Source organism: Seriola dumerili, unplaced genomic scaffold, assembly GCF_002260705.1.
Source record: "Seriola dumerili isolate Sdu_G_001 unplaced genomic scaffold, Sdu_1.0 BDQW01000081.1, whole genome shotgun sequence".
Classification (NCBI taxonomy): Eukaryota; Metazoa; Chordata; class Actinopteri; order Carangiformes; family Carangidae; genus Seriola; species Seriola dumerili.
This window is the reverse complement of record NW_019174336.1, coordinates 3,126,307-3,149,245: the sequence shown is the minus strand read 5'-3', so window position 1 is coordinate 3,149,245 and position 22,939 is coordinate 3,126,307. Positions and strand designations below refer to the sequence as shown.

Genomic DNA, 22,939 nt, shown 5'->3' with positions numbered 1-22,939 from the left:
AGGAATCTGACTGACACACAGGACTGGCCGGCGCGTCATTCAGTGAGGGGAAATACTCGTGGATCCAGCGGCTCACAGCAGAAGTATCCAGCCTTCATTTCAGCTTGACCAGAGACTGTTATCGGCAGTGAAAACAGGACGTTACCATGATGGCAGTCCTGGGCAGCGCCGGTCGCTTGATCCAATGTGAGTGTGACTGTGCAGCTAAGTTAGCCTCATCAAAGGTGTGCACGGAAACCTTCAAGTTTTATGATGTAGCTCGGGATTTAATACCACAGAGTAAACTGTGCTACTCCGTTTCCTTGACTTAATTTAAAAGCAGTTTCGAGGGACGGAGCGGCGCTGTTTGGTGTAACGTGGTGTAAACTCAACAACATGCCGCTGACATTGGCATCAACATTTCGTAAAGGGGTGTTAAGTTTGTAAGAATATGGAAATACAACTTCCTGTTAGGACTTTCACAGTGTTGCTCTCGCTGTAACCTTAACGTATGTTTATTTGTATTAGTTACTTGTATTGCATCGGCGTCCCTTTCAACAAACTTTAACGACCCAGGTGTTGCGTTTAATGTCCATATTTGCCATGTTTGTTTATTCAGTATCCCGTTATTTGCTGACAGTTGGCCGCTGACGTGCTTTTATTTCACTAACAAATGACGGTGTTTCCGTCGCCAGTCAGTCGCTAACACACGTTGCCTTGATGCAGCCCAACATTACTGTAGGTTACTGTTAAATGTTAATGTTATATAATGGACTTATCCCGTACTTGAGCTGCATTTAGTAGCGACCAGAGGATCAGCCAATACCACACGCAGTTGTTAACAAGCCGTGTTTTCACGTCAAGTAAGAAAGAGCGGAACATTTTCACAGTTACACAATTCCAGCGTTGTGAACTTGCATAATCTTAGCAGGCCTCCTGGTGGCGCGTGAGAGTACTGCAGTCCGGGTTATGAAAGTAAAGCTGACTCTATAGACTATTAAATTGTGTATTCACATACATCAGAAGACACTGGCTTCTGTGCGTCCTCTGCAGCGTGCAGCACATGGCGTTGTTATTTCACACAGTGCTGTTGGGTGCAGTGGTGGTTATTATTGCAGTATGTTTAGGGTCACTTACTGTAACCTCATGTAAGAAGTCATAGAGGAAACAGCCACCAGTGTAGACAACCATCAACATTTTCCATTCAAATATCATTTGTCTGTGCAGTAAACATCCACTACTGAACCACTGTTAGAACCATATTATTTTTACTTAGGTGGACACATAACAAGTGATTTAATATAACATGACATCACAGATATACAAAACTACAGTGGGTCAAGCATTACATTGAACTGAATGGAGACTGGGGCATAAGTGTAAAGAATGAATTGCTATGGTGCACAACTGTGTAGGTAAAAGAAGAAAAAAAACTACTGCAGCTTTTACTTTCACTTTATAGCTGTACATTCCACTTCTCCATATCGCTCCTTCACATCATTACATTTAAAGCTGGAGTGCAGGACTACACAAAAGTCTGAGACCACCTTCCCATTGGACCTCATGGGCATTCGAGCCAATACCAAATGGTGCAGCTGTGGCTCAGGAGGTAGAACGAGTCGTCCACTAATCGGAAGGCAGGTGATCCCCGGCTGCTCCAGTCCACATGTCCACACAAGTGTCCTTGGGCAAGATACTGAACCCCAAATTCCCCCTGATGTATCTTTGGTGTGTGAATGTGTCTTTGTGTGGATGGGTAAATGTGACTAGTAGTGTAAAGCGCTTTGATTGGTTGTTAAGACTAGAAAAGCACTATATACTGTAAATGCACTCCATTGCATTTACCGAACAAGTTCATACAATGACATATCAACACTAGGCAAATCTCATGTATGTATTTCACAGTAATCCTCAAATATCAAATCTGGTGTCCGTGGAGACATTCCTGTGCTGGCCCACCGCCGTCAGCAATGCCTGTTATGTCAACCAGCAATGACTGGTTTCCAGAGCTGAAGAGAGGAGCAACTGTAGCGATGGAGACGGAGTAGGAGTATGGTGCAGCCTATGGCAGAAAAACCTAGGAAAAGTTTCTGATGCTCCACATAAAAAAAAAAGAAGAAACAAAGAAATAAGAATTACTGTCACTACCAGAAGGGGAAAACAGAAGTTCCACGCAGCAGATTTAAAGAAGAAGAAAAAAAATGGTTGTTGGATGTTACTGGATGCAGTACTGCAAAACGGAAACACAATTACCCTCTCACCATCCCAATCTGTTGCCACCACTGCAGGTGCAGCCTGTTGAGCTCTCATTGAGAATTATTACTTCACTAAAGTGAAGTGGGAGGGGGGAGATGTTAATGATGTGGAACGTTTCCTGCAGTGACACATTTGTACTTTGTTCATTGGCCAAATATTGTTCACACTCAATGGACTTGACAATAAATTCTTAGCTGATGATGATTTGATAAAGAAATGTGTGTGTGTGTGTGTGTGTGTGTGAGTGGACAGATGAAAAAATAACCGGATGTCTTCTTCTTTAGTTGCCAGGAGCAGCGTCAGTCTGAGTATGAGGAGACGCTCCACTGCTGCGGCATTAGCCCAGACTGCAACTCCAGAGACACAGGAGAACAGGTAACACACACACACCACACACTCAGCAGCCACCTGGAATTGGAAAAAGTCTTGAAGGAGTCCATATATGTTGATCTCAGGGGGGGGTTACGTCAGGTGATTGCGGAGGCCGGGTCATGTGATGCAGCGCTCCTTCACTCTCCTTCTTGGTTAAACAGGCCTTACAGAGCCTGGAGGTGTGTTAGGGTTTGTAGTCCTGTCGAAAAACAAATGGTGGTCTAAGCACAAACCAGATTGGATGGCGTGCTGCTGCAGAATGCTGTGGTAATGATGCTGGCTAAGTTGTGCCTTCAGTTCACCAGCAAAGCCCCCTCACACCATCACAAAAGCATTCCAGGTGATGACGTCATGAAGCTCGTTAATATAATGACAGTATTGTGCAAAGCTGTTTTGAATAAACTAAAATATGAAATATATGTTTTTTTACTAAATAATTCCATATGTGTTATTTCATAGTTGTGATGTCTTCAGTTCTAGAAAATAGTCAAAATAAAGAAAAACCTGCCAATGGGTCGGTGTGTCCAAACTTTTGACTGGTACTGTATGTACAGATTCCCACTCTGAAACATTAGGGATGCCTGACACAGCACAACAATAGTCGGCTGTCAGTGATCTGTGTGCCGTTGGGCCGTCATCGGGTCGCCGTTGAGCATCTGTGTCTGTCAGTCGTTGTCGTTTGTCCGGTTACGCTGACTCTTAGTTGGCACTTAATAGCAGCACTTAAGAGCAGCTTTCACCTCTGCGTGTTTTCTTTTGTTCCCTAAGCAGAACACCACAGTCTGACAACACCATTGAAAAGCAGAGCGGAACTTCACAGAGCAAGTTACAACTTTTTATCAGGCATACTCACGTATTTCAGAAATGGATTCTGTGGACACAGTGGATCCGATTCACAGTTTAGATTAGAGAGAGATTAGAGCATATACGCTAGAAATACATTTAATGAACATTTCTTTTCCCTAAAACGTTCACGGCTTAGTGTGAGGCTTGTGGAACAGTTGGTTGACAGATGCCAGATGTCCTGATTTGACCCTTTGGTATTATTAGAAATGAAACAGTGGAACTGAATGGCTTCGGCTTTCCATTGATGTCTTTTCACACACAGTCTTTATCATCTCTGTCCTTTTGGCTTTTTGTCTCACATCTGTGCTTTCAAGATAACCATGCAATAATTATGACTGAGACAGCAGATTCCTCAGGGGTTTTCAAGGCTCCAACAGTGTGTAAAGACACAGAAGTCACAGTGTTGTGAGTGTTGAGACAAACTGTAAAGCCTGCGGTAATGTAGTGTCAGAGAGAATGTGAAGCAAACATTTTGACTGAAATGTCTCAAACCCAGATTTTACAAAACCCGCAAATTAGTAGACACAGATTATGGCGACCTGTAATATATGTTACTCGTCATGAAAGGTAATCATGATTACGGGTACAGTAGTGACATTGTGTACAGTGGACAGCAGTGCAGCATCCTGCCCTTTACCAACAAGCTAACGTTACCTGCTTGAGCTAAAGTTACGTTTACAGGCTGATACAACAAGCTATCATTAAATGCCTGAGTTACAAACTTACACAAGCTCAAAAAAGGCTCAAGGTAATGTTCATTTCATTAGAATGAGCATTAGCTACTTGAGCTAATGCAAGTTTTATAGACTGATACGACAAGCTAACATTAGGTGCTTCCAGTAGGACCACATGTAGAGCGTTCAAAGAGGACTTATTATGGCCAGTTTTAGTGTTCATCATTTTATTCTTGGTGTTGACTAAAAGATTTACATGCTTTAATGTTCTGAAAAGGCATTATGTTTCTTCTGCTGTACACTGTACTCTCTTCACCCTCTGTCTGAAACGCTGTGTTAGAGCTCAAAGCCCAGTGTGCTCTGATTGGTCAGCTTGCCGGCAACTACCATGGCAACGACAAGTTCCGCACGTCTGTAAAAAACGTCTAACTGTGCGTGGTTTCTGAAGCAGTTCTGCTTGAAGTGCGGGCTCACGCTATAATATTTGGAGCAGTGGAAAACTGTGGAAAAATGAAGTAGATTTCTGCAGGAAATTAAGAACTCTGTCTTTTCGGCATGGCTACAAAACTAATGAAAACTCTTCACCATAAGTAGTTATGTGCTGTGCCTTGTGTGGGGGCGTGCCAAGCTTGCAGGTGGGCAATAGGACCACAAAGTAATGGCAGGACTCCCAATGAGGCGTTTCATACAAAAGAGAAAATGGCTGACAGAGTTTCTCTCTTTGATGTAAACTATGATGTACTATGATGAACTTGTGACTCTGGAGACCATTTACATGCACAAAAACCTATATAACACACTATAAGTAAGGAAAAACTCAGAAAAGCATGATAGGTCCCCTTTAAGTTATCCTTTAAACATTCATAAGATGTCCTTGAAACTGAAACTATAGTTTTATATGATATTATAACTATCACTATTTTGTGTTGGCATAATAATCAAGGTATTAATAATCAATAATATGCAGCTTTTCTTTGCACAGTCTGCTAAAACATTAGCAGATATAACACATCTCCATGTAAAATCCAACACATTAGTAGCCAATGATGATCAATAAGCCCAATTCATCTTTGTTGAGGCTTGAGGCATTGTAAGACATGAATTACTGATTATTAATCTCTTGCATCTACAGGAAACCTAAGACAGGCATCTTGATGCTGAACATGGGAGGACCCGAGAAACTTGAGGATGTGCATGACTTCCTGCTGCGGCTCTTCATGGACACAGACCTGATGAAACTCCCTGTGCAGAAGTACGCACTGCGGACACACACACAGTCACACATATTGTCTTTTTTTGAGTAAAGCTTTTTAAATAGTGAGCGGCAAAACTGAGCAGTAGAGGTTGATGTCTTTGTCAGGACCAGCAACCTGATGGAGTCAGACCGTCTACAGCCTTGCCAGTCTCCTTGCCCAAAAAATGCCACAGTTATCAGCAGTTAGTAGATAAACAAATGTAATATTAATCTAGTGTGTGTTTGTCTATGGATACAAGTCCTTACCTGGGACATAAGCTCATTTTCTTTACAGCAAAAAAATAACAATGCAAATGAAGTCTGGAAAGCACAACTGATTGACAGATGGACGAACACACACAGAGAAAGAGACTGAGCAGTTCAAAAATGCATCAACATTTCTCTTGGTTTTTTAGATGAAAACCTCTTTTTGGAAGTAACATGTTAATGGCCTTACATATTTCTTGTGAGAGGACAAATATGGAAGGTTGTTGGGTCACAGCACTCTGCTGTGTCTCTGCGTGTTGCATAGTAACTGACGGTGGACAAACACAATGTTTGTCGCTGTTGAGGAGAAAGGTCTATTTTTACATGTAACACAGAACCTTTGAAAGCAGATTTTCCCCCACATGTTTGCCTTGTGACTCATTAAAGTTGAGTAAAATCTGCTTTTGACCCGGTGTGCCACATTTGGATGAATCTTTGAGAAATAATGCACATCAGTGTTTTGTTTTTTTAATTTCTCAAAACGATAGTGATTCCAAAGGTAAACTCAATTTCAGTGTGTTGAGTGCCGTGGTCATAACTCTTCAATCTGTCCTCCTGCAGTAAGCTCGGTCCGTTCATCGCCAAGCGTCGCACGCCTAAGATCCAGGAGCAGTACAGTAAGATCGGAGGAGGCTCGCCCATCAAACGCTGGACTTCTATGCAGGGAGAGGGCATGGTGAAGCTGCTAGACGAGATGAGTCCCGACACAGGTGAGGCGGTCCTGCAGATGGGAGGGTCATCGGAACCCTGAGAGTTTGAGAAAGTTTGTGTATGTTCGTTTTTAGAGACTGATGTAAGAACTTATGGTTAATTATCGTTTCACATATGAAAACTGAGCAGCACTGCTGTGTTTTCTGCTGGTGGACTCTGTTGCGAGCAGCAGAGCGTGTGTGTGTGAAGTGGAGATAGTGACACAGTGAAGGAGTGTCTCTTCACACGCCCTCAACACACCTCGCTGATAAGAACGCGAACAGTGAGCAGCGGTTTGAAAACTGACCGTATCTAGTGCTATACAAACCTGATTGAGACTGTAAATAACATGTAAACAACAACACCTTCCCTTTATGTTCCTGGCAAGTATTTATTTGATTATTCAGCTATTTAAATCAACATGGAAACAATAGATTAGTGCTTTTCACAGCCAGTTTTACTCAAACTGTAATATTTCACGTGGTTGGCACGTGGTTATTGACTCTCTCTCCATGACTCTCTCATCAGCTCCGCACAAGTTCTACATCGGTTTCCGGTACGTTCACCCGCTGACGGAGACGGCCATCGAGGAGATGGAGAAAGACGGGGTGGAGAGAGCTGTGGCCTTCACACAGTATCCTCAATACAGCTGCTCCACCACAGGTGACAGTCACGCATAGCATGGATGCAGAAAATTAAACGTAAAGCTGAAAACAGATATATATTCTCCTTCCAGCTGCATCACAGGAGAAATGAAAGTTATTATCTTGCTTGGTGTCGTCGTTCATCTTCCAAAGATAACATGCAATGACTCAATTGGGGAGAATAATAAGATAAAAAAGACGTTTGTGGCCGTTAGCATGACCACACCCATGCTGTTATCCAACCTCTTACCCTCTGATAAACACACACACACACACACACACACACACACAGTATACTCTAAACAAAATCAAACTCGGCATGATCTTATTCTGCTGGGAGTAAGCCTCGGTGAACTCTCTCAGACTGCAGATCTCATGCTGGATGGAGGATCTTTTCAATCGCCGCCCACATCAGAGGATTTTATTGTTGTGATTCAAAGAGATCCGCTGTTTTGCTCCTCGACAGCTGTTTACCCAGCATCCCCCAGCTTGTTTAGATTGGATTAGCTTATAGTCTAAACACATGGGAAGTTCCACAGAAAAAAAAAAACATATCACAAAAACCGAGGAGAAAATATATGCAGAAGGCAAAATGAAGGGGGTGAGAAAATATGTACAAGTCCTGTTAAAAAGTCCGCACACATCACAGCAATAACAGCCAACTATGGTGCCTTATATCGCTCATAGTGCATGTGTTTATGTCAAGTTTATTTGTTTGAATTTATTTGTTTGAATTTAGAAACCTCAAATTGAAAATGATCAGACTCTTGTGTTACTTAAATTTGACAGCGTCTTTGGTTATCACCGATTACTCTTGTTGTTTTGCTGTCAAAGTTGGCACCGACCAAGAGAGTTACATGAATAGCAGCAGTGTGTGAATGTCTGTGTGTTTGTGTCTGTGAGTATGAGCGTCATTTCTTTGTTTTTAGTCTTCATAACATTTATTGAAGCTGACACTCTGAATCCATACTGAATGAAAATGACCAGTATTGAAAGTTTAGCATGAAATTGCCATTCCAATGCCTTTTCTCCATCCAGACCACAGTAGACCAGGTCTAGATCAAAGACCTGTTTACAAATAGAATAAAAGTTTCACAAATCTGAAACCGTCTTTAAACCCTCCCTGTTAATCTAGTCCAGATTTGACGAGTCCAGCTCAAGCGCTCTTTGATTCAGACGTGGTGTGATGTGGTCTGGATGAGGAAAGAAGCAGTGAAATCACTAAAGGCTTCACAAATCTGAATCTGTGCTGTACACAGTCAGTGGAGTCTACTCGTTGATTAAGTCCAGGTTTGACATCTTTGTGTCTAAATGTGGGTTTTCTATAAGACAGCTGGCCAGTTTTAGTCTAGATGGAGAAAATGCCCTAAAATCGCCATATTTTTGCTTTAATAAATAAAAGAAACATTTCACAAGTCTGACATTGGGTTGTAAACAGTGTTAAGACATTAACCAGGATGTCTAACACCCTTTCACAACAATAAGTTGATTTTAAAAAAAAATGGACAATCGATCTCTGTGTTGTGTTGTTGTCAATTTTGTCATTTATATTTCCCATAACTTTCCCTTTAACTGCTGAAACAGAAGCTGCAAATCAGAAGCTAAACTACACAAACTCGTTTGTCTGCACTATTTTCACTTGTAGAGATCAGGCTTTGATAGTCGGTGCAGCAACAGAATGGTCCCTGTGATTTAAAAGAGAGAGGGATTCAGGTTCGACCCATAGTCACAAATTGTTGCCGTCCTCTAATTATAGAGTCAAAGATTAACAAGTGTTTTTCAGGAGACTCGACAGACAGGAACGTGATCGTCTGGGGCGTAATGGCCGTTAAATGATTTCTTGAAAAGAGCGGGAACTGATTATATTGAAACCCCACAAGTCTAAAAAGAAAGATGAAATTCCCTTTTATCTTTGATTTTTTTGTGCTTGGTCCTCGGACAGGAAACGCTGACTGAGAGAGACGATGCGCCTTCCTTTACGACGGCCTGTCTTGTCTCTGGGAATTAGCTTCAGCGAGGCGCTCATCCTCAAACCCTGCTGTGGGGCTGGTTGTCAGAGGATTGTGTTTGTTGTGTAATACAACACATTTAATTAATATTAATGTGATTGTGTGTCGTGTAAACAGGCAGCAGTCTGAACGCCATTTACCGTTACTACAGCAACAGAGGTGACAGGCCAAAAATGCGCTGGAGTGTCATCGACCGTTGGCCCACACACCCACTGCTGGTGGAGGTTAGACACTCTCTCTCACACACACACACACACACACACACACACACACACACACCCAGATTGAACATTTTCTATATCTGATGCATTTTTTTTTGTTTTGATGAAATGACAAAACTATAATTTTCCCCAACTGATTTAAAAAAAAAAAAAAAAAAAAAAAAAAAAAAATTCCTGACCCATCATCATCAAAAACACAGCCAGGCTTGTTAGTTGCTATGGTAACCAACTATGGCTTCTTTGAGCTCATTAGTTGCTTTGATGACTTCTTACCCGAGTCGGTTTGTTTTCTAATGTTTAGCTTGTTGTTCTGTCTGAGAGGAAAAGGAGCTTCACCAGCTGTGTGTGTGTGTGTGTGTGCGCGTGTGTGTGCGCGTGCATAGTGTTTTGCAGAACACGTCAGTAATGAGTTGCTGAAGTTTCCAGAAGCGAAGAGAGACGACGTCGTCATTCTGTTCTCAGCACATTCACTCCCTCTGTCTGTAAGTACTAAGAAGTGCTACTGCTGATAGTAATGCTACTCCCACTGCTGCTTCATCTGCTGACACTGATAATACTGATAGTTCCACTGCTGCTAGTTCTATTGATAGATGCTGATAGTACTACTGATAGACACTACCACTATTGCTAGTAACGTAAAGGTGCAAAGACATAAGTATTAGCAAATACTTTAGCTTGCTATCTTACCAGAAACAACTGCAGCAAATCTTCACACTGTGGAAGCTGAAAGCAGCACAGTTGGGATTTTGCTAGCAAAGGGGATAGATATCATGATTTTATTGAATTCACTGCTCATTCATACTGCTTAACAGCTCAGTGCTTCATTTTCCTTTTTTATTATTTTCATTGTTCATTTATTTCTTTAAACCTCGAAGATCATTCAGGTTTCCCTCATTTTCAATGATGTGGAGAGACACACAAATACAGAGTTAAAATTCAAGAGGACAATACTCAGTGAAAACATTTGCACACTGAGGCGAAGTGGTTTGAGATCATGTCTTGAACAGAGTAAACTCAGGGGGCTTGAAGCATAGGACAGTTAATAGAGCGGGTTTGGCAGGGTGCTGTGGTCTGGTCCAGCATAGATGCTATATAGGGTGGTGAATGTCCAATGCAAATACAAAGGGAAGTTAAATCTTGATCTATTAGTATGCAAGGAAAAATCAGTTGCATCAACATATGTTTCCTCAGTAATGAACTGGGTCTTTAAATGACATGTGTACAATGAAGATTCAGTCCCCGTTACTTAAATCTGTTGCATTGTACTGAATGAGTCCGTTTTCTTTATATGGTCTTTATACAGTAAAACCAAAGCATATCCATTAGTACTATAAAGGTACTGGATTTCAATGCCCAGCGCTAGTTAGCAATACTATTGCTACTGCAGCTAATTAGACTACTACTACTACTACTACTACTACATGTGCAAGTACTTTTGCTGATGATAATACTGCTACTATCACTACTGGTACTACTGCTGTTGCTACTAATGTGCTACTACACTTCTAAGACTCCTACTAGTAGTACTGCCATTACTCACAGTGGTGCTGCTACTACTACAATTGCTGCTAGCATTATTACTATACTACTACTGCTGATACTGACACTGTTACTAGTAAGCCTGACAGTACTACTGTTGTGTTCCCTGTGCAGGTTGTAAACAGAGGTGACCCGTATCCTCAGGAAGTGGGAGCCACAGTTCAAAGAGTCATGGAGAGACTGGGACACTGTAACCCATACAGACTGGTGTGGCAGTCCAGGGTGAGTGCACGCACGCACGCACGCACACACACACACGCACGCACACAGCCTGTGATTTCCAGTATAATTTCATGGTACTACTCAGGTCCTAATAAAATACTTAGCAGTTCCTGTTGGTACTTAAATGTAAGTATGGTGGAAGACCTCAGTTTTGTTTCCCAGAACTGAACCCCATAGATACCCAGTATTTACTAGACATAAGTTTAAGAACCCCAATAATCCAGTAATTGCTTTATTAATACCTGATTCCTACAATGAAATTACCTTGTAAAATTACTTTTAGCTTTTAGGTTTTAGGATTTTATTTTTTCACTTTTTGTTTTTCATTTTGTAAATTTTTTTTTTTTCATTATTTTTACTTCATCCATCCACTCTGTTGTTCCTGACTCTGAGAACATTCTCCAGCTTCACCTAACAGCTGATCTTTTAAAGTCAATTTGCGCTGCTTTCATTCTGATTTAAAGAGGTGGACAGCAGGAGAGTATCAGGCAGCAGGGGTTGAAAGGATGTAACTTACTGGTACTTGTACATACTTACTTGTATTATTGTATTTACTTGTATATTCTTGCAGGGTAGATAGTCATATTTATCTTTATATTCACTAACTGTACATCATTGCATAGTTCATCTTAGTTGTCAGTATCACCTCCCTCAAGCTCAGTGCTGCTCTCACAGTGTTTCAATTATTGTCGCCACAAGGAGGAGCCACTCGCCTGTCTAATACTGCAGAGCAGCTTCACTAGAGCAGAAAACCTCGTCGCTCTTGGACCTCAGGTCGCAGTAGCTGACATGAATCGTTCTGGAAGAATAGTATTATCTGTAGATAATGTTAGAATTAACCAGACATGGAGGCTGGAGTGGAAACACTCACACTTTCTGCAACGAACCCAACATGTAGGAAATTCCGAATGATATTAAATAGTGTTCATAGTATTCATACATTACAGGGAGGATACCAGGTATATGTGTTGACCAGCTCTCACTGTCAATATGGTTGAAAGCTGAGAAAAAGCTGGTGAGTGGAATTTTGAGTTGAGATTATTTTGTCACAGAACAGAGTTGGGGATGCTGTGGTGCCAGTTGAACCACATTTAAACTTGGCATGCTCTGTATTGGTAAAGGCCTCTCATTAGGCCAGAGGACACACATAGGTGCTACAGGCAGAGACAACTGGACTCACTGCTTGATCTTTACGATGTTTCAACACTCATCTAGGAAGCTTCATTAGTTCTGCTGACTGGTGGGGAGCCTCAGATATTTAAACCACTGTGGCTCCTTTAAGAAAACTTTCTGTGTGATTTTTAACACACATACGCTCTTTGTTGACAACTGAGACAGTTCCAGTGAGACTGTCGTGCGGCTGTCCAGTATAATTTAGATGGGAGTTGTCGGACAAAGTCTGCAAACTACATACACAAGTTTTATTAAACAAGACTAAAAGAGAGTTTACTCTTCTTCTGTACTGTGTGTCAACATCTCCGTAACACCTTGAAGGAATTTCTTTAAATCTGGTACAAACGTTCACCTGGACTAGAGGACTGATTGATTGATTGATTGATTGATTGATTGATTGATTGATTGATTGATTTTATTGTCCACCTCAGTGGATTTATGTTAATTTATGTTCAGCCTCATCCCAAGGAAGGTACAATTTATATAAAAAAAAAAAAAAAAATTACAAACAATTCACATAACAATGTACAATACAACAATAGTGCAAATCAGATTAGACTTTGGTGGTCAAAGGTCATTTCGCACAAATGGTTCATATTTTACATGACTCTGGATAAACGGATGTAATCTGAAACTAGTCTGAGTGGAGGAGGCAGACGACCACGAGGCGGTGATTGTAGTTTCGTTTGTTACACAACTATTTGTATCACGTTTCATGTGAACAGCCGAGTGCAACACAGAGACTGTCTGAAAATGAGCGCAGATGTCCCCGTTTTTAAACAACATCATGCCCCCCCCCCCTCCTCCTCCATGACAACAGGCTTGTCACTACTCCTTTCCAACGTGCTGGGACAGCTGTAAGGACGAGTTAACCAGGCCCTAAGAGTCTTAAGCGCTGCTACTGTCCCAGAGAGGAGAAAGACTTTGCCATTCTAAAAATGCAGTTTATCCTTGCTCTACAGGGAACGTCATGGAGTGATTCAAATCGCAGGCGGTCATCCTCTGCGTGCACTGAACATCTACAGGAATTAAGGAAATATTAACACAGGGTTCGACCTGATAGAGAAACTGCTGTGTCTTGTCAACTCATCGTCTTGTGTTCTGTCTCTCAGGTGGGCCCCATGCCATGGCTAGGCCCTCAGACGGACGAGGTGATTAAAGGTCTGTGTGAACGAGGGAAGAAGAACATCCTGCTGGTGCCCATCGCCTTCACCTCTGACCACATAGAGACTCTACATGAACTGGACATTGAATACGGACAGGTGCTGGGGGAGGAGGTAAGAAAAACGTTTACCAGCAGCTCCAGGCGTTTTCCTCTCTGCTCTGTCAACTTGTCAACTGTCTGCGAAATTTAGTATAGAAAGTGTCACATAATATTGCCTTAGTTTTTCCAGACAGATGGTTTGTTGGGTAAAGAACCTTACAGGCAGTTATGGACTGTATTTATGTTTTTTTTTTATCATTTTCCAAATCATCCATAAGCTTTTGGATTTCAATTTTTCCTTCCAGGCAGCCTTTGGTTTCAGTTTTGTGTAAATCTTAAAGAAAACGGTACATTCAGAAAGTATTCAGACATTTTGTTATGTTGCATCTTAAAGTATTCAGTCACTTTGCTGTGACTCTGGAAGTTTAGCTCAGGCTCCTCCATTTTTCTTGGTCATCTTTGAGATGTTTCCTCCACCTTGACTGAAGTCCACCTATGGTAAACTTAGCTGATTTGGTCATGATGTGTAAAGACACACACTTGTCTATATCAGGTTTCACAGCTGACAATGCAGATCTGATATACTGCCTATGGAGCTCAGAGACAGGATTGTGTTCAGGCACAGATCAGGGGAAGGATACAGAAAAGATTCGGTTGCATTGAAGGTTCCCACGAGCTCAGTGGCCCTTCGTCATTCTTACACAGAGACGTTTTGATCAACCAGGACTCTTCCTAGAGCTGCGGACTAAGAGTTGACCAAGAACCTGATGGTCACTCTGGCTGAGCTCCAGAGATCCTGTGTGGAGATGGTAGAAAACTTCCAGAAGGATAACCATCACCGCAGCTCTCCACCAGTCAGGGCGTAACGGCAGAGTCTCCAGACGAAGCCTCTCCTCTGTGAAAGTTTACAAAAAAGAACCTGCAGGACTGTAAGATTCTCTGGTCTGATAAAACAAAGATTGTTGTGGGTCACATCTGGAGGAAACCAGGTACCACTCATCACCTGCCCAACACCATCCCAATAGTGAAGCGTGATGGAGGCAGCATCAGGCTGTGGGGGGACAGGGAGACCGGTCAGGGTTGAGGGGAATCTGAATGCAGTAAACTACAGAGATGTCCTTAATGAAAACCGGGTCCAGAGCTCAGGACTTTAAACTGGGTGAAGATTCACCTTCCAACAGGACAATGACCCTTAGCACACAGCCGAGACGACACAGGAGCGGCTTAGGGATAAGTCTGTGAATGTCCTTGAGTGGCCCAGCCAGAGCCCTGACTTAAACACAGTCTTACATCTCCGGTCAGACCTGGCAACGTCTGTCCACTGACGGCCCCGTCCAGCCTGATGGAGCCTGAGAGGATCTGCAGAGAAGAACGGCACAAAATCCCTAAATCCAGATTTGCAGAGCCTGTCGCGCCAGACCCAAGAAGACTAGAGGCTGTAATCACTGCCCAAGGTCTGAATGCTTATGTCTAAAATTCAGTTTTTCGCTTTTCACATTATGGGCTGTTGAGTGCAGATTGATGAAGGATAAATACATTTTTAAATGATTGTTTTGTGAGTGTTTATAAAGACCTAATGTCCTCCCAAAGATGGAAAGATGAGGGGAAAAACTGCGCACTGTGACTTTACCATCGCCTTGTTGTAGGACCGTGATTTGGGATTAGAATGAAGATTAGAGTTTGTAAAGGGACAAAGTCATAGGATCTTAACCTGAGACTATGTAGAGGTTAAGCAAACGTGTGTCAGATGTGTCAGCTGCATCCATGTTTCCTGTGTGTGTGTGTGTGTGTGTGTGTGGGGGTGGGGGTGAGGTGGTGGTGGTGGGGGGTGGTCTGTGTAAAGGCACCAGTGAGGTGACCACGGATCAATGTGACTGGTGCCATGAAGATGCAAGCACTTTTTTTTTACTTCTATACTTGTGAGAAACACATCCTCACTTTCCAAACACATTCTCACTGTAGTGTTTAAAACTCGAATTGGTGAGTCCCAGACAGCGTGTGCGCACACACACACACACACACACACACACACACACGCTGTCTGGACCACTCCAAAATGAAACCTGCTTTTAAAAATAATTGCTCAGTACGAAATGCTTTCATTTCTTAAAGTCCTCAACTGACAAAATGACCACTATTTTTTTTCTATCAATTTTCTATTTTTATCTTCAGTCGGTTGAATTTTGAACTTTATTTAATGATATTTTCTCAGTATAGATAAACTGTCTGTAAACTAGTTTGATGTGGTTCTTATGAACTGTGGTGTGTTTCACGTTTGTATAAAAACGGGGCGACTTTTTGTCTTTCCTCCTCTGTCTTCAGTGCGGTGTGGAGAACATCAGGAGAGCAGAGTCACTGAATGGAAATCCTCTCTTCATGAAGGTACGTTTTACACACTGAGCCCACTCATGTCTAGAAACATGGACAAACACAACACATTTTAAAGTCCTTTTCCAACAGATTAAGAACATTTCTGTATTTTACAGACTAGAACAGACTTTCAGTTTGAAGAGAAAGATAATTGAATTAAAAAAAGAAAGTAAATGAGACGTACATAGTGTATAGGATTGAAGGAAGTAAGGCAAGAGATAAATCGTCAGCAAATGGATTCCTCCTTCCTTCGTTGCTTCCTTCCATACCTTCCTCCTTTCCCATGTCACCTCCCTCCTTCCCTTTATCCTCAACCCTGCAACCTTTCTCACAACAGGCAACTCCTCCAGCTGTAACAGCTGTGTATGTGTGTGTGTGTGTGTGTGGGGTTTATTAAAGGAAGGGGGCAGATCAATGGGAACCTTTAGAGCTGACTACAGTAGAACTGAACCGCCCGACTGGCTAGCTGGTCAAACCCGCCGTGCTCAAAGACCTCTCACCAAGTCTCTGAGTGTGTGTGTGTGTGTGTGTGTGTGTGTGTGAGAGAGAGAGAGAGAGTGAGTGTATAAATCAATATCCTAGAGGATGATTAGTTGGTAGTTACTGAAGGATGGTTTCCTTCGTGTGGTTTTAGTTTCTCAGTCTGCTGCCGTCTGCAGCAGCCTCTGGAAAATAAAGAAAAATACATTCATCAGAACATGAGTTTCACTGCAGCTGGTGGTGGAGGTTCATTTTGATAAATCCTCTCTCAGATTACTAACTTGTACAACCAGCTTACTTTTTTCACTCTCTCATTCAGATAGTCTTACCCTTTCATTTTCTCTTTCATTATTAATATTCCTCCTCTGTTTTGGAGGGTGGTGGGATTAACTGTACTCTTAATAGCACACATGGTAAATTCAGCGTAATGTACAATTTCCGTTTATTTACTCTGTTGTGCAGAGTTGGTTGGTTTAATGTTGTTAATGTCTGCACAGTAAATGTGAAGTAAATGTGAAGCTACCACCACCGTCTTAATGCTCAGCTAATATAAGATGTAGCGTCATATTTAGAGGAAAGATATGAGAGTGATATCAATCTAACGCTAACCAAGAGAGCTAATTATTTAGCATTTCACAAAATGTCAAACTATTCCTTTAACAGAAGTATAGTTTTTATTTACTTCTTCACTTCACCTTTTTCATGATCGTTATTAAGATTCTCTAAATGAAACTCAACACTTCCTGCAGGTGTTTCAAATTAAAAGCCTAACAGGAAACCAAAGATTATGTCCCTCGGTTTCCTTGGATCTGCTGAAATGCTTTTAATGTGAAACATCTGTGCATCAGTGTTGGGCATTAGTGACGGTAGCTTCGCATTGCTTGAAAACCAGCAAAGTAAAAGCAACGTGAAATAGCTAGTGAATGAAATAGTCTCCAGGTCTCACAGATGAAGCGAGGGTCTCTGTTTATCTCCCTCTCCATATTGAATGTGTGTGTCGTTTGTTCTGTCCAGGCTCTGGCAGACCTGGTCCAGTCCCACCTGAAGTCCAACAAGCCGTGTTCCCGCCAGCTGACCCTGCGCTGCCCGCTGTGTACAAACCCCACCTGCGGAGAGACCAAGGCCTTCTTTGCCAACCAGAAACTCTCATAGAAACACACCACAAACACACACACACACACACACACACACACACACACACACACACACTCTGATGCCTCTCCTGCTGCGGGGCTACCTGTGAAGAAACATAAGGCCTTCTTCAATACACAGACGCTTCATACATACACATGAACACACGCAGTTTCCCCAGCAAGTGTCAGTTCACATGGAAAATTTAACATGAAGAACAGAGCAAATGGTTTCTGCAAATACATTCTGTTGGTTTTGGTCTTTTCGTGGGATTTGTTGACATCAAGAAAAATACTGAACATCACCAGATTTATTGTTTAAATGGGGCAAAGTCAACTCAAAATATTGAACCCAGATTCATTTTGAAGAATGTCAAAAGATGCTGCATGATTTTGAAATGTGCACTTCGCATCAGTAAAGCACAAATAGCTCATTAGATTTTAAATGAACTTGCTGGAAGTAATATAAACACTCTGCGAGGATTTGCAGATTCTATTTGATGAAAGTCTGTGTCGATGAAAGAACTGACACTCTGCAGAAACTGCTCACAACACATCAAAGCTACAGGAAAAAAGCCTTGCACTAGTTTATTCGTTTTTTTGTGTTTTTTTATTACATTTCCCTTGCTTACATTCCATTCACTTAGCCCCTGCAAACCTCCACCAGAGACCCCGTTTCTCTTCTCGCTAGTGTCGAATGAATTAACAGTCGAACACGACGACGACACCGCACACAAGGGCTCTGGTTGGGCGGCTGGTTGTCTCCCCCGTCTTCTCACCTTTCGCTTCACGCCATTGGCCCTCCAGCTCGTAACCCCACCCACCCTGCTGCAATCCCTGCAATGTGATTGGAGGAGGTTGATGCTGCTCAAAATGCTGCTGCCTGACAGGTGGATACCAGTGAGTTTAAGAGAGAAAAGAGTGATTTCAATATTTCAATTCAGATTAAGCTTTTGCTGTTTAATTCACTACACGAAGATTTAATAATGTGAATTATATTACTCCTCAATCTATGTTGGTGCTGAACGGAGCTAATGTTTAAAAAGAGACACTGCATGATTTCTACAATAAACCAGAATGTCGTACAGCGGAGATTTAAAAAAAGAAAAATTAAGCGTAAGGGGTCGGAAACTCTCAGGGTGTCATGAAAAAATGTCAGGGTATTTTGAGATGGTTTACAAGCGAGGAGAATTACATTATTACTATACAAATTCATTAACATGTTTTATTTTTATACTGTTTTCTCTTTTTTTCTCTTCTCTGCTGAAATGGGGCAGTTGTCACTTCATTTTAAGTATTCACCTGCCTGTTCCTCATTTTGAGAGAAACTGGCTCAGTAAATCGATATTAACAAAGTGGATTGAAGACAAAGTAAATTAGGTGTTAAATTAAAACCGATGAAGTTATGTTTTTTGTTTTAGTTACTTAAAGTGCAGGGGAACGGAAAATCCACACACACAACGCATGCATCAGAGAGTGCAACACATTATTAAAATAATACAAACGTAGTGAACAGTGCTGGAGCCTCTGTACGCTCCTACACAACAGAAATGTACCGTTGTACCGTAGTTTCAGAAGAAGGAAGTTCAGTCATTTTTACAGAAATGATATCCATCAGGCCCCTGATGGGAGAAAACACATGGGAGAAAATGTTACAGCTTTTGATTTCCATATTAATGCTACAGTCCTTGTTGATGTTTAAGTTATTAATCTGTTAAACAAAAGAATTTAATTTATCAGAGCTTTCTGCCACATCTCCAATTTCCGAGTCGAACACAACACAAACAGTCCGACGGGCCCTTCCAAATGTTGAGTGACGCAAAGGTGACGACGGCTAACGCTCTGAGCTTGTTGAAAAAGGGAAAACGCAGCTTTGTATCAATACATGCAAACAGTCTGTAGCGCTCCATGGCAGTTGATAGCATGTTAGTTAAAGTCATGTGGAGCCTCAAAGCTAATTATGTGCAGATGCTACTTTTCATTACTGATCTTCATTGATTGATCGATAGCGAAATGATTTTGGAACAAATTTAGCATTTAGCCAACGGTGCTTTTTCTATCGATAAGACAAAATGTTTTTACCATCAGTTTATAGAACACCTCACATCCAGGCAGGTGTGACAGGAGCAGAAAATAGTAACTAATGAGGGAAAAGCATAAAGGAGCATTACAATGACTACGCTATGACAAACTACAATGATGCTGGAGTTGTCCCTTAATGCAGTACGTATACTTTTAAAAACTACAATGTAGAGAAGTAGCTCAGATGTGTCAAAAACTTAAATACGTGGAGTGTTGGATAAGAGCTTAGTTTCCGTGTTGATAGACTGTGACCTCAGCCTAAGCCTCAACACAGTTTCTTTGTCCACTCACACCTCCTTGATCACAGTGCAACTAACTGAAAAACCTAATTCACTTCAGCCAGTAGGTTGACATACAGAATGCTGCATTTTCTTTCACCAGTGGTTACTGCAGCTACAGAAAATATCTTCAAGGTTGCTGGTTCGGTTCCACCTGCCCTCGTGTTCGCTTGGGATGAGACGCCCTAATAACGTGTGAATGTCAAAGTCAAACCTTACATTACATTTTATGGGCAGTAACTTGACCTCTGACCCTGTTCCCCCTCTACTGTTTTTGTTCTGTTATGCCATAACAATGTGCCTTTTACACTGGCTAACTAGAAATACTGGACTTGTGCTTTATGTAAATTTTATATGTGCTTAACCAAAATGCTGATAGGAAAAATCAACCCTGAAATCTGACTTTGCATGTTCCTGCTGTGACATGGGCCACTGACAGCTCTCTCCTTGGGTTTCAATTCAGAGAAAAAGATCCTGACTGAGATGTTTTATACGGAAGCGGAGAAAGGCCATACTCGCAAATGTTATTTTATCCCGTTATCTCCAGATAACAGAGCTTTGTTTTCTCGAGACAACGGGATGATTATTCCAGTATCTCGAGATAACGAGATAATTATTCCATTATTTCGATAATGGAATCTCAGAATAATTAAATAATTATCCCTTTATCTCGAGATAACAGGATTATCTTGAGATAACGGAATAATCATGCCGATAATAATTCAGATAATCCCATTATTTTGAGATAATGGTTTAACCCTGGATAATTATTACATTATCTGCAGATAACGAGCTTGTCTTGAGATAACAGGGTAATTATCTCGTTAAAACAAAGCTCTGTTATCTCGATAACGGGATAAAAAAATATTTGCAAGTTTGGCCTTTCTTGGCTTCCGTAGTTTTTTTTTTATTCAAGATTGCGGTAATTTAAATTGACAAATTTAGCTATTGTTCTAATCTGCTAACGAGAGAGAGGTGGGCTAGTGAGCTGCCTGGCTTCTCAGCCACTCACTGTTTAATTCTTCTGTTTCAACCAGACTCATTGTGGCTCACGGCTTCTGTAAACTGACAGTCTGCACACCACAACTCTGTTGATGGAAAGAAAGATTTCTCACATCTACAGATCTTCCACTTGATGAAAGGAACTAACAAAGTGTCCGCACATTTTACATCACTGGCAGTGGCATCTAAAACAAATATCAATATTAAACTAATATAGTAAACGAGCTAATTAACTCAGTGGCTGTACACTGTTTGTTTGTAGCTGGTGTCACTTGTTTCTGAACAGCTACAAATATGTAACATGACAAAATGAGCTAATTAACAATGTGCTGTGACTACAAGGCTAAAAATGGAGGTAACCATTTTGGGTCAATGTGCAAACACTCTCAAGTCAGAATATTGGCAGGTTTTCTTCTGCATAACAATGAACATGACTTCATCACGTCACATGCTGTGACTTTGCTAGTTAGCTTATTGACTCGCGTGCTGTACTGCTCTCTCAACGGCTAGTTAGCTCACTAGCTAACTTGTGCAATTGGCAACAAACTGTGCTACTTAGTTAATTGGATCTATTGGATCTTCTCATTATGTCACTGTCCAATCACGCTGAACTTTGTTGATAGTCTGAGCTTGAAATGATCACTCAAAAAAGAAAAATGGGACTCTCAGACCGATAATATCTCTCATTTGACCACTTACTGTCAGTGGAGCTGCTTGAACACATTTGAGACCCCGTCTGCGTTTCGCTTTGGGAGGAGCTTGTCGCACTCTGCCTTTTTCCAGTCAGCATAGTATACATAATACCATCTACCACATAATGGCTGGACATTGGTGCTTTTGGACATGGTTGCCACTAATTACCAACAACAAGACGCCATGTTGGAAGACAGATGTTAAAATTTGTGAAGACTGAAGTCTTTTTCTCTTCATTTGTAGCTTCATTCGCCTCCTACCAGCACATCTGAAAAATCCAGTTTGACATTTTAGCAGTCCTCCAACATGGCTGCGTGTTGTGCCCATTGGTAGTCTCCAACAATGCTTGCATAAGTTGTACAGCTGTTTTGGTTGGTACATTTTTTCTGCTTCCACTGTGTATGCATACCGATATGCACTTTACAACACATCTCATTCAGTACAAACACTTTCGGTGCTCTTCCACAGGTTCCAAAGGGATGGTTTGGTTTTTGAGGAATACTTAACCAAGGGTTTGACAAACTCAGGGTCTCCTTTGTTTAATATCTCATGTCGCATGCATAACTGAAGGCAGGATAAATAGTGACATTAGCAACACTCAGCTCATTGGGTTCAAGTGGCAGCTTTAAGGATTTCTCTGCTCGCTGATCCCACAGACATTCAGCAAATGAGCTTAGCTAGTCTCGATGTTCTACATTACCTTCAAACTGCAAATCGATAAGTGAAAAATTCTCTAAAAACCAAATTATCACTTTAATACAACTCTGAAACCTGGAAAAAGTCCAATTTGTGCAGAAATGGCAAAGATTTAATGCCACAGCAGAAGGACATGCTCATGTCTGTGATGGCTGGGTTTTTCCTCAACAAACATGTTTTTTGTTTTTTTTTTCAATTATCCTCTATGTGTCAGTTTATGACAAGACTGTTGTTTTAAAAACTGTTTTGCTCTGTGTGTGTGTGTGTTTAGCTCAAAGTGCATTGTGCAGCACTTGAGTTGTGTGTGTATATATAACAAAAAACGCTACAGCTTTCCTGCAGCTCCAGCGTATTTGAAGTAATTTGAATTTATTTATTTTTGTTTTTTTGACGTGTTCCACATCACACAAACCATCCGTCTCCACTCTTCAATCATGGTTTTTTTTAATATTTGAGATGATATTAACACACGATTACACCCAATGACGAGTCTTCCTTTAAAATAAAATACAGTTTGAAAAGAAAAAACTACTGACTGTGTGACTTCTTCGTGTAATGCTCCTGTACACTGTGCAGCTTTGGGCTATCTTGAATGAAAATTCTTGGTGTGATGGTCATACATCACACTGATCCACTGATGGCCTATTAACAGCTTAGGAGACCAAAGAAAGCCTGTGTCAAAATTGTGATTATCAGAGGTCTGGTACCACATTGTCACAATGACTCTTACTAGGACCCATGTCTTAAAACCAACCAATCAGAATGACACAGAAATTACACATTATATGCTCATTGACACCAAATTTTTTTAACATTCACTGCAACATAAATAAACTACAGTTTATGGTTGTAGGTACAGTAATAGTTTGGGTTATTTT

General features: G+C 41.3%; 1 protein-coding gene across 1 annotated transcript; it reads left to right on the top strand.

The window, feature by feature from the left end:
* fech (ferrochelatase) lies at window positions 1-22,583 on the top strand. The gene is made up of 11 exons (XM_022744494.1): window positions 1-186; window positions 2,520-2,610; window positions 5,260-5,379; window positions 6,190-6,338; window positions 6,847-6,981; window positions 9,089-9,195; window positions 9,576-9,674; window positions 10,846-10,953; window positions 13,239-13,403; window positions 15,653-15,712; window positions 17,195-22,583. Exons 1-11 carry the CDS (start codon window positions 147-149, stop codon window positions 17,330-17,332), a joined length of 1,212 nt encoding a protein of 403 aa, XP_022600215.1. The 5' UTR covers window positions 1-146; the 3' UTR covers window positions 17,333-22,583.
* Window positions 22,584-22,939: the final 356 nt, after the last annotated feature.

What these genes read in the sequence shown, in the direction of transcription:
- fech (XM_022744494.1), top strand. Translation starts at nt 147, where the DNA reads ATGATGGCAGTCCTGGGCAGCGCCGGTCGCTTGATCCAAT. An exon ending in CGAGATGAGTCCCGACACAG is followed by an intron (nt 6,339 to 6,846) that starts GTGAGGCGGTCC and finishes CTCTCTCATCAG; the next exon opens with CTCCGCACAAGTTCTACATC. An exon ending in GACAGGTGCTGGGGGAGGAG is followed by an intron (nt 13,404 to 15,652) that starts GTAAGAAAAACG and finishes CTCTGTCTTCAG; the next exon opens with TGCGGTGTGGAGAACATCAG.